General features: G+C 52.5%; 1 protein-coding gene across 1 annotated transcript; it reads right to left on the bottom strand.

Moving 5' to 3' along the window:
* Positions 1–5,985: 5,985 nt before the first annotated feature.
* Positions 5,986–10,833, bottom strand: LOC144942519 (uncharacterized). Its single transcript, XM_078869378.1, has 4 exons — positions 10,807–10,833; positions 9,081–9,398; positions 7,776–7,936; positions 5,986–6,245 (listed from the first exon to the last, which is right to left on the bottom strand). The coding sequence occupies exons 1-4, from the start codon at positions 10,831–10,833 to the stop codon at positions 6,233–6,235; spliced, it is 519 nt and encodes a 172-aa protein (XP_078725504.1). The 3' UTR covers positions 5,986–6,232.
* Positions 10,834–11,059: the final 226 nt, after the last annotated feature.

The raw sequence follows: 11,059 nt of genomic DNA, 5'->3' as shown, positions 1-11,059 counted from the left end.
CCTAGCTTGGCAGTGTCTCATTCTTCACCTGAAGACGGCTGCTTGCGTTGTAGCCGAAACGTCGTGAGAATTATTTTATTTTATTATGTTTTATTTTTATTATTTTATTACTTCCCTTCTACGTGACTTTACCGAAAGAACCAAGAAGTTGAGCAGGTGAGTTAGTGTGTGATTTGGTGGGTGGGTGAGTCAAAGAGTGGGGCACCACGGTGATGAGATGTTAACTACCTCACCTAGTATACAGGAGTTTGTGAATTCGATCCATCCTTTACACCTGTATATTTGGAGTTGGCATGTTCTCCCCGTGGTCGTGTGGATTTTTCTCCAGGTGGTCTGGGTTCTCCCTCCACATTTTAAAACATGCAATTATAGAATTTGGCTGCTATAACTTTATACGTGAAAAGCCACTTAATTGAGCTGTTATTTGTGGTCAGGTGGTTTCTGAAAAATATCTATATAGCTGAGGGCCTTACCTGGTAAAATAAAAAGCGTAATTTTCATTTAGTGTGCAGATGAGTGGCCGAGTGGGAGAGTGGATGAGTGAGTACGACGTTTGATGGGTAGTAGGTCAGTGGCTGGGTGAGTGAGTGTGGGCTTGAGATTGAGTGGGGGGCTTGGCGAGTGGGTAAGTGTGCGCTTGGCTCGGTGGTTGAATGAATGGATGGTTGAGTTAGTGGGTGGGTGTTTGAGTGTGTGTTATCGTGGGTGGGAGAGTCAGAGAGTGGAGTGCCATGTTGGCAAATTGTTAACTACCTTGCCTGGTATTTTTAAGTTTGTAGGTTCGATCCAAACCCTGTTTCTCAAAACAATATATATATGTCAATGTGCCTTTCCTGGGAAAAAAACATGATTTAGATTTAGTTAAGGGTGTTGGTGAGTAAGTGGGTGGGTGGGTGAGTGCATGAGTGTGGGTTTGAGATTTAGTGGGTGGCTTGGTGAGTGGGTAAGTTCGAGTGACTCAGTGGTTGAGTTAGTGGGTGGTTACGTTAGTAGGTTATTAAATTAGTGGGTGGGTCAATAATTACGTGGGTGAGTGGCTAAGTGGCTGAGGGAGTCGGCGGGTGATTGGGTGGGTGAGTAGGTGGGTTATAAATTGAGTAGGTGGCAGGGTAAGTGGATCTTAAAGTGGGTGAGTAGGTGCACGGCTGGGTGAGATAGTGAGTAGATGGATGAGTGAGTGAGTGGGTGTGGGTAGGAAGTTAGGTGGGTAGTGAGTGAGTGAGTGGGTTATAAATGGAGTGAGTCGGTTAGTCACTGGGTGATTGAATAAGTGGGTGAGTGAGGGGTTGGGTGAGCGATGGGTTGAGTGGGTATGTTTTTTTGTTAGTGAGTTTGTCGGTGGGTGAGTTAGTCAGTGAATGGGTGTGTTGGTGGGTGAGTGTGTAGCTTGGTGAGGGGTCGTAGGGTGAGTGAGCAAGTGGTTAATTAAGTGGGTGAGTTGTTGACTGGGTGGGGTAAGCGAGTGGGTGGGTGAGTGAATGGGTGAGTGACTGCTGGTTGGGTGAGTTTATGTGGGAGGTTAAGTGGGTAAGTTAGCATGTGAGTGAGTGGATGGGTGAGTCAGAGAGTGAGGCGCCAAGGTGGTTAGATGTTCACGACCTCGCCTAGTATACAGGAGGTTGTGTATTTTATCCCAGCCCTTCCGTCTGTATATATGGAGTTTGCATATTCTCCGTGGTCGTGTGGGATTTTCTCCGGGTTCTCCGGGTTGTCCCTCCACATTTGAAAATGCATTTATAGAATCTGGTTGCTGTAACTTTATTCGTGAACAGCCACTTCATTTAGCTGTCATTTGTGCTGAGGTGGCTTCCGAAAAAGATCTATGTAGCTGAGGGCCTTACCTGGTAAAATAAAAGAAATTGTTTAATGTTAGTTTAGTGTGTGGATGAGTGGGTGAGTGTGTAGGTGGGTAGATTAGTGAGTGGATGGGTTGATGGGTCAGAGGTGAGTGGCTGAGTGAGTGGCTGGGTGCATGAGTGTGGGTTAGTGATTGATTTGGTGGCATGATGAGTGGGTGAGTGTGTGAGTGGCTCAATAGTTGAGTGAGTGGGTGGGTGATTGAGTGGGTGAGTGGGTATTTGAGTCGGTGAGTGTGTGGGTTAGTGGGTGGGGGAGTCAGACAGTGGGGCACCACAGTGGCGAGATGTTAACTACCTTGCCTGGTATGCAGAAGGTTGTGGGTTTTATCCCAACCGTGACGCCTGTATATTTCCCTCCACATTTAAAATCAGCAAGCATTTTTTTATTTGGTTACAATAAATAATTACGTGATAAGCCACTTTGTTGACCGATCATTTGTAACCAGGTCACTTCTGAAAAATATTTTATATAGCTCTGTCAGCCTTACCTGGTAAAATAAACATAATTTAGATTCAGTGTAGTGTGTTGGTGAGTGTGTGGGTGGGTACTTGTGAGAGGCTCGTGGGTAGTAGTGGATGGTTGAGTTAATGGGTGCTTGAATTATTGGGTGGTTGACTTATTGGGTGTTTGATTGATGGGTGGGTGGGTGAATAATGACGTGGTTAGTGGGTGAGTAGCGGAGTAGCTGGGGGAGTGGTTGGGTGTGTGTGTGGGTTAAAAATGGAGTAGGTGGCATGGTAAGTGGATGTGTATGTGACTGGGTGAGTAGGTGAGTGGCTAGGTGAGTATGCGAGTGGATGGATGAGTGAGTGTGTGTGTGAGTGGGTGGGTGAGTGATTGTGTGGGTAGGAGGTTAGGTGGGTAGTGGGTGGGTTAGAAATTGAGTGAGTGGGTTAGTGATTGGGTGAGAGAGTGGGCGGGTGCGTGGGTGAGTTGTGGTTGAAAGAGTCAGTGGCAGAGCGAGTTGATGGGTTAGAGATTGATTAGCTCGGTGAGTGAGTGCTGGATGGGTTAGTGGGTTATTGGGTAGGTGAATGGGTGAGTGTTACTGGGTGGGTGCTTGACTGGGTGGCTGGGTGAGTGGTTGAGAAGATGGGGGTGCAAATCAACGGGTGGGTGAGTCGGTGAGTGAGTGGGATGGGTTAGAGATTGAGTGGGTATTTGGGTAAGTTGTGTGAGTGAATCGATGAATGGGTGGGTGGTTGGTTGAGTGAGTGAGTGGTTGGTTGAGTGGGTGAGTGAGTTAATGTGAGAGGTTGAGTGGGTAAGTTAGTAGGTAATGAGTAGGTAGGTGAGTCAGAGTAGGGCGCCACGGTGGTGGAATGTCAACTACCTCGCCTAGTATACAGGTGGTCGTGATTAGATCCCGACCCTGTCATCTGTATATTTGGAGTGTGCTTGTTCTCCCCATGGTCACGTGGATTTTTCTCCGGGTCCTCGGGGTTTTACCTCTGCATTGAGAATAAACTTGCATTCAGAGGATTTGGCTGCAATAAATGTATATGTGATAAGCCGCTTTGTTTACCTGTCATTTGTAACAAGGTCGCTTTTGAAAAGATCTATATAGCTCTGTGGGTCTTAGCTGGTACAATGAGAAATAGTTAAGTTTTCGTTTATTGAGTGGGTGAGTGGGTAGGTGGGTGATTGAGTGCGTGGGTGGTTGGGTGGGTGAGTCGGTAAGTGGCTGGATGAGCGGGTGGGTGAGTGGAGTCTAGAGTGAGTGGCTGAGTGTGTGCTTGAGCGAGTGAGTTAGCGGTTGAGTGGGTGGCAGGGTGAGTGGGTTTGTGAGTGGGTGAGTATGTGGGTGGCTTTAGTAGTTTAGTGGGTGGGTGAGTCCCTTGGCCTGGGGCTCCATGCAAGATCTCAATTCGTGGAGACGGGTGAGGAAATCAGCCCAGAATTACACAGGAGGATCTTGTCAATGATCTCAAGGCAGCTGGGACCATAGTCACGAAGAAAACAGTTGGTAACACACTACGCCGTGAAGGACTGAAATCCTGCAGCGCCCGCAAGGTCCCCTTGCTCAAGAAAGCACATATACATGCCCGTCTGAAGTTTGCCAATGAACATCTGAATGATTCAGAGGACAACTGGGTGAAAGTGCTGTGGTCAGATGAGACGAAAATGGAGCTCTTTGGCATCAACTCAACTCACAATGTTTGGAGGAGGAGGAATGCTGCCTATGACCCCAAGAACACCATCCCCACCGTCAAACATGGAGGTGGAAACATTATTATTTGGGGGTGTTTTCTGCTAAGGGGACAGGACAACTTCACCGCATCAAAGGGACCATGGACGGGGCCATGTCCCGTCAAATATTGGGTGAGAACCTCCTTCCCTCAGCCAGGGCATTGAAAATGGGTCGTGGATGGGTATTCCAGCATGACAGTGACCCAAAACACACGGCCAAGGCAACAAAGGAGTGGCTCAAGAAGAAGCACATTAAGGTCCTGGACTGGCCTAGCCAGTCTCCAAACCTTAATCCCATAGAAAATCTGTGGAGGGAGCTGAAGGTTTGAGTTGCCAAACGTCAGCCTTGAAACCTTAATGACTTGCAGAATATCTGCAAAGAGGAGTGGGACAAAATCCCTCCTGAGATGTGTGCAAACCTGTTGGCCAACTACAAGAAACGTCTGACCTCTGTGATTGCCAACAAGGATTTTGCCACCAAGTACTAAGTCATGTTTTGCAGAGGGGTCAAATACTTATTTCCCTCATTAAAATGCAAATCAAGTTATAACATTTTTGACATGCGTTTTTCTGGATTTTGTTGTTATTCTGTCTTTCACTGTTCAAATAAACCTACCATTAAAAATTATAGACTGAAAATTTCTTTGTCAGTGGGCAAATGTACAAAATCAGCAGGGGATCAAATACTTTTTTCCCTCACTGTAAACTCAAAACCCTATAAACCCCTAACCCTCTAAACCCCTTTACCCTCTAAACTCCTTTACCCTTAAACCCCTTTACCCTGAAAACCCTAACCCTCTAAAACCATATACCCCAAATAGCCTAATCCTCTAAACACCTAACCCTCTAAACCCCTAACTCTCGAATCCCCTCAACCCCTAAACCCTATAACCCTCGAAATCCCTAACCCTCTAAACCCCTAACCCTTTGTGTGGAATGTGGTGGGAGTGGGATCATGGGGTTGGTGGGTGTAGGGTGTGTGTGGTGTGCGTTGGGTGGTGGGTATCACAAGGGGGTGAATGGGTGCAGGGTGTGTGTGGTGGGTATGGTGATAGTGGTCGTGGTCCACAACGATCCGTGACCACCACCACCACCTCTGCTGTGTGGTGGACCGGCCACCACACAGCAGCACGCGTCGGAGGAGTGAACGGATGGTTCTCCCTATGCGGGCCAGACTCCCTCGCTTCCTCTTCTCCTCCTGCATCACCATCACCTGATCCTCTTTCCTTGTCATCTCCTTCTCCACCATCTTCTCCACCAATGTCTCCTCCACCTGCACCACAATCTCATCCTCCTGCTCCTCCGTCCATACCTCCTCTGTCTCCCCCCTCATCTCTTCTTCCTGCACCAACAGCTCCTCCACCGGAGTCTCCTCTTCCTCCACAACAACCGTCAGCCATTTAGAGGCCTGGGCGAGCGCGGAGGATGGGGGCAGCGCCGGCTCCGCTCCAACTTCCTGCTACAGCAGAGATTGCACCCCCCCCCCCCCCACCATCGTGCGGAGATAGATTAACCAGGTTAATAACGATGCTGCAGTAACGCAGCATACCTTTGCCCATCGTGGGTCTGGTTACAAAATGGGCATTAGTCTTGCGATATCACACTGGATGAAAGGCTACATAGCAAAGATATGGCTGCTTCATTATTTGTCCTCACCCAGAAACCAATGTGTTCTACCCCCCCCCGTTTTATCCTGCATTGGTTTCCAAAATCAGAATAAATGATTTAGACTGGATGAAGAGGAATCCGATAAGCTATGAAGCTCTTCTTTCACAGACATGCAGTCGAGGCACAGGGTCAGCAAGTTACAACAACAAACAAAATAAAATGAGTGCAACGTGTAAAAATGTAAGCAAGTCACAAAATAACTGAGCATATAAGCACAAAGTACGTAAAATCCTGCCAGTTTTTCAACACTAAATACAAATGTAGGGGTTGTTACGGGGAGAAAGGCGGACAAAAACAGCCAGTGTGTGAGAAGCTTACCAGGGAAGACTGAAGACCGGCAGAATAGGCCCTGGAACTCCCCTGGCTCGCTGTCCTTGTCAGGGATGAGCAGGGCAAGCCAGTGGCGCGGCCCCAAGAGCTCCAGGACCGCTGCTCTTGTAAGAGCACGGCCTGGTTAGCTGGGTGCTGGGATCCATGCTTGACCAGGGCCGGATCAGATAGCCTCCCCTAGCACTCATAGCGGAGGACTGGGAATAGGACAGTCAGGGGATAGTGCTAGGGGTGTTTCCCTTTGAGTACGGGTGAAGGGGCCGTTACCCCTTCAAGTATTGTTACCGCCTTTTGGTTAAATAAAAGAGTGTGCCTCAACTACGTCGTCTGTCTCCCTGAGAACTCACTACACTTGTATAAGTGTAGTGTATCGTGTCGTGTATAGTGTCGTGTATAGTGTAGTGTGTAGGTTAAACGTTGAGTTTTATAAGGGCACCACGGGGTGACCAGCCCCTCCCCACCCAGCCCCACCCTCCCCACCCAGCCCCTCCCCACCATCCCCTCCTCCCCCAGCCCCTCCCCACCCTCCCCTCCCCACCCAGCCCCACCCCCCCCTCCCCACCCAGCCCCACCCCTCCCACCCCCACCCTCCCCTCCCCATATGCACGACAGACAATCCCTGGTGGGCAGTGTGGAACCTGTTGTTCCTACCGGTATAACAGTGGGAAATATCTGAACCGGTCCTGGGCCTCCCATTGGTCGACTCAGCCTCAAATGAGTACCTGATGCAGTGTGTACACATCACCACGAGGGAGACAAATGCGTGGTGTTGGCTACCCACTCCCCTGTGTACTGTGCCAGTCCTCATTAGGTCCTCACTAACACCACTTGCCTCAAAAATCTGTTAAGGCTATGAGGGGGATCTTTGTCTATGTACAGTGGCATTGGCTACGTATAAACTGATACTTTGCACGGAGTTTATAATACAGCATGGCCTATGTGTAACGCATCATATACCGTGTACACAGCACCATGAAAGTGTGTGCCGTATAATACAGAGTATGTGTAAAGGAGCATCGCCTGTGCACGTACTGCAGCGTTACTTTGAACTGAAACGTGGCATGGCCGTTATGTGTAGAACAGCATTTCTTGTGTATATGTAGTGGGTTCCCACGGAGACTGGAGACGTAGCTTAGAGGCAACACGGTTTATTTAAATCTTATAACAGAAGCCCCTTTTACTCCCACTACTTGGGGAGGTATGGCCTCCGGGCTAACGTGCCCTATCACTGGGGCTACGGGCTCTGAGTCCTCCGACTAAGGGTGGCCTAAGGGAGGCTATGCTGACCCGACCCAGTCAAGGTGCGAGTCTCGACCACTGGTCCGTGCTCGGCCCCGGCCCATAAAAGGACGTCGGGTCCCGGGGTCCCAGGGTCCCAGCCTAGCTGGTCTTCAGTCTTCGTCTTCAGAGCACTACCTCGGGCCGTCCTGGGGTCCGTCTTTTATACCCACCTCGGGGACTCTCCACCCCCGATACCTCCCCCTTTCTGGAACCTTCCAGGTGGCTCTGGAATAACCCCCCAACCCCTCACCTGGGGTCGGGGGGGGGAACTCGGCCTCTCAACGGTCCCGGTTCTCACAGAATGGTGTGTGCTTTGCATTTCCGACGCTACATATACAGCAAGAAATACTCTACATAGAGAGAGCATGGCATCTGTGTGTGTGTACTGCATGCCACACGGTGTACGGTGTGTAATGCACAGTGATGGGCTGCTGCTGCTGCTGCACCTGTTGACGTTGATGTCGGGGCAGGCAGAGTCCTCGCTCCGGGTCCCGGTGGCGTTGCTCCGGGGGAACGTGCAGAAGAAGGCGTTGGCCAGGAGGCAGGTGGCCTGCTCCTGAGACATCGTCAGCATCAAGCCGGTGTCCCGGCGGAGCAGCGGCAGGGGCTGGGGACACGTGCGGTGCACAGGGCGCAGCGACGTCACACGCGTCAACGGGTGGCACGGGGTTGCAGAGGAGCAACGGCGCAATGGTAACACTGATGCAGAGCACTGAGCCTGCAGCACTGGGATGCTGGGGTCTGGATCAAGGAGTTCTGAAATGCACGGAAACCAGATGATTGTTGTACACGTGAGGTTAATGCTGCAGCCCTGCAATTACTTGCTCATGCAACTGCTTGTGAAAGAACATCCACTAGAGGGAGGTCTAGAGTGCTGATCCGGTGGGTATGTTTTGGCCAACTTTTCCACACTGACCATTAGTCTTGAAAGAGGTGGGAGCACTCGCCATTTAGCCCACTGCACGCGACCCACCGATGGACTGTGGGTGGACAAAAACAGGGAATTGTAACAATCCTGGTCATTGTTTTCAAGGCCAGGCTGGGAGATCGAACCGCGACATTTTAAGTCAGTCGTGACAACCATTCCACAGTCATGGCAGCAGCCCTTTTGCAGAAATCAAATAAAATATTGGAGAGGGCTTCACACAAGAAACTAGAAGATTTAGTGGTTTGGACGTGGCTCTCCAATGAGTACAGAGAGGGTACCACAAGTAGCGGTGCATACTCGGGCGCAAGGAAATAGAAGCAGAGACAAAGAATGAGATAGATCGATGCAATAAAGAATTGGCAGTGGTGCACCAAGCACGACCCCTTGCTGAGCGCTGCAGCAGGAGTCGCTCCCCCCCATCCCCTGACCCCTCCCCCCACCCTCCACTTCTCACCCTGACGCCACACAACCCGTGGGTAGGCGATGCCCTCTGGTGGACAAGGCGCGGTACAGGCGGCAGCACGAGACGCCAGCAGCGTTGCGCTGCCATGGTTACTCACCCGAACACCTCCGTACACTTACACACACACACCTATACACACTTACACACCTACACATACACCTCTATACACTTACACCTACACACACACCTCTATACACTTACACACACCTACACACACACCTCTATACACTTACACACACCTACACACACACACCTCTATACACTAACACACCTACACACACGCACCTATACAACAACAACCGCCATTCGCCACTAAGTGGCGGTGACGTCACCACGACGCTTGTGCCAGGCCAAGTGCACCTTGAGGCCACGTGAAGTGTCGAACGCCCGCTGGCAGGAGGTCACGGGGCAGACCCAGGTGCCACGGGTCGACTGACCGAGATGACCGAGATGACTGGCTGATGCACCACCTGTGCCCCCTACTGTACCAACTTGCTGTGCTTTAGTCACCCGGCGCTCCGCTCGTTGTTGTGAGCGTCGCTCCTCCGCCCTCCGTTGTTGTTGGAGGGCGACTGCCTCCAACTGCCCAGTAGCGTCCTTCACAAGCCTCCTCCACTGAGGCCGATCTTGACACCGCTGGTACCAGTCATCGGCAAGTCCACTCAGCTCCACGTCCTCCTGTACCACATCACTCCATCTCTTCTCTAGCCCGTGCCGCGCCCGTTTAGCCCCCTCGATCCGGCCACCACCACCTCCACCACCTCCACCACCACCTCCACCACCACCACCTCCACCACCACCACCACCACCACCACCACCTCCACCACCACCACGACCACCTCCACCTCCACCACCACCTCCACCACCTCCACCACCACCTCCACCACCACCTCCACCACCACCACCACCTCCACCACCACCACCACCACCTCCATCACCACCTCCACCACCACCTCCACCACCACCACCTCCACCACCTCCACCACCACCACCTCCACCGCCACCTCCGCCACCACCACCGCCACCTCCGCCACCACCACCACCACCTCCACCACCACCACCTCCACCACCTCCACCACCACCTCCACCACCACCACCTCCACCATCACCACCTCCATCACCACCACCACCACCACCTCCACCACCACTACCACCTCCACCACCTCCACCACCTCCACCACCTCCACCACCACCACCTCCACCACCACCGCCTCCACCGCCTCCACCGCCACCTCCGCCACCACCATCACCACCTCCACCACCACCACCACCACCTCCACCACCTCCACCACCACCTCCACCACCACCACCTCCACCACCACCACCACCACCACCTCCACCACCACCTCCACCACCACCACCACCTCCATCACCACCACCACCTCCACCACCACCTCCACCACCACCACCACCTCCACCACCACCACCACCACCACCACCACCACCACCTCCACCACCACCACCTCCACCACCACCTCCACCACCTCCACCACCACCTCCACCACCACCACCAGCGGCAGAGGTCGCGGGACGAGGCGGCTCCTCGCGAGGTCGTCCCCCCGCTGGTGACGAGGAGAGCCGCTGGGCTGGACACAAGTCCCATGGCCCGACTTTCCCGCCTGTCGAGGTTCTTTCAGGCCACAGGGTTATTGGCCAATGTGTTGAGTTTGTCGTCTTGAATTGCGTTCGTGCGTCGCTGCCAACGCAGCTTCACCCAATAATCTGCAGCCCCAGAGACTCGCCCACGAGAGGGCGCCGCGTCTCCGCCGTGCACCGCAGTGGCAGCAGCAGCAGCAGCGCCAGGCTCCTGCCACTGCGCTACACGGTCCTGTGCTGAAGCAGGCCCATAGATCTACTCTCATCACCCAGGAATGTCTGTCCTTAACGCTCGTGACGTCCCTCCACATCCACCAGCCCCCCTCATTAATATTCATGAGCAGGTGACGTCCTCCACATGGACACCCCCCCCCATTCATAATAATTAGTGGGTGACGTCTCTCCACATGGGGAGCCGAGGCGCCTCCTCCCCCCTCCTCGGCGTCAACTCACAACCCTCACGACAAAGGCAGAACAACCCTCACGTCACGCGATCTCCATAACGCAGTTGAGACATCATGAGATGCACTCTGAGAAGGTTGTGCGGCTGAGAAGCACCACTCGCGTTGTGTGCGTGGAGAAGTGGCGATGTGGAGGCTGTACAGCCGGTTGTCTTGTTCCTTGCGTTGCAGCAGCAGCAGCTGTAGTTGTGCGTTCGTCCACTAGAGGGCATCACGTGCCTTGTGGAGAACCTGCAGTGCCCCTACATCCTATAGCCCTGAGCCTATAGCCCTGTCCCTAAC

The sequence above is a fragment of the Lampetra fluviatilis genome, chromosome 27, assembly GCF_964198595.1.
Source record: "Lampetra fluviatilis chromosome 27, kcLamFluv1.1, whole genome shotgun sequence".
Classification (NCBI taxonomy): domain Eukaryota; kingdom Metazoa; phylum Chordata; class Hyperoartia; order Petromyzontiformes; family Petromyzontidae; genus Lampetra; species Lampetra fluviatilis.
This window is presented reverse-complemented; position numbering and strand designations above follow the sequence as displayed.

Coding starts and splice junctions, on each gene's coding strand:
- LOC144942519 (XM_078869378.1), bottom strand. CDS start 10,833: ATGTCTCAACTGCGTTATGGAGATCGC. Junction 9,399..10,806: donor AACTGCGTTATGGAGATCGC/GTGACGTGAGGG, acceptor GATGTGGTACAG/GAGGACGTGGAGCTGAGTGG. Junction 7,937..9,080: donor ACACTTCACGTGGCCTCAAG/GTGCACTTGGCC, acceptor ACGTGTCCCCAG/CCCCTGCCGCTGCTCCGCCG.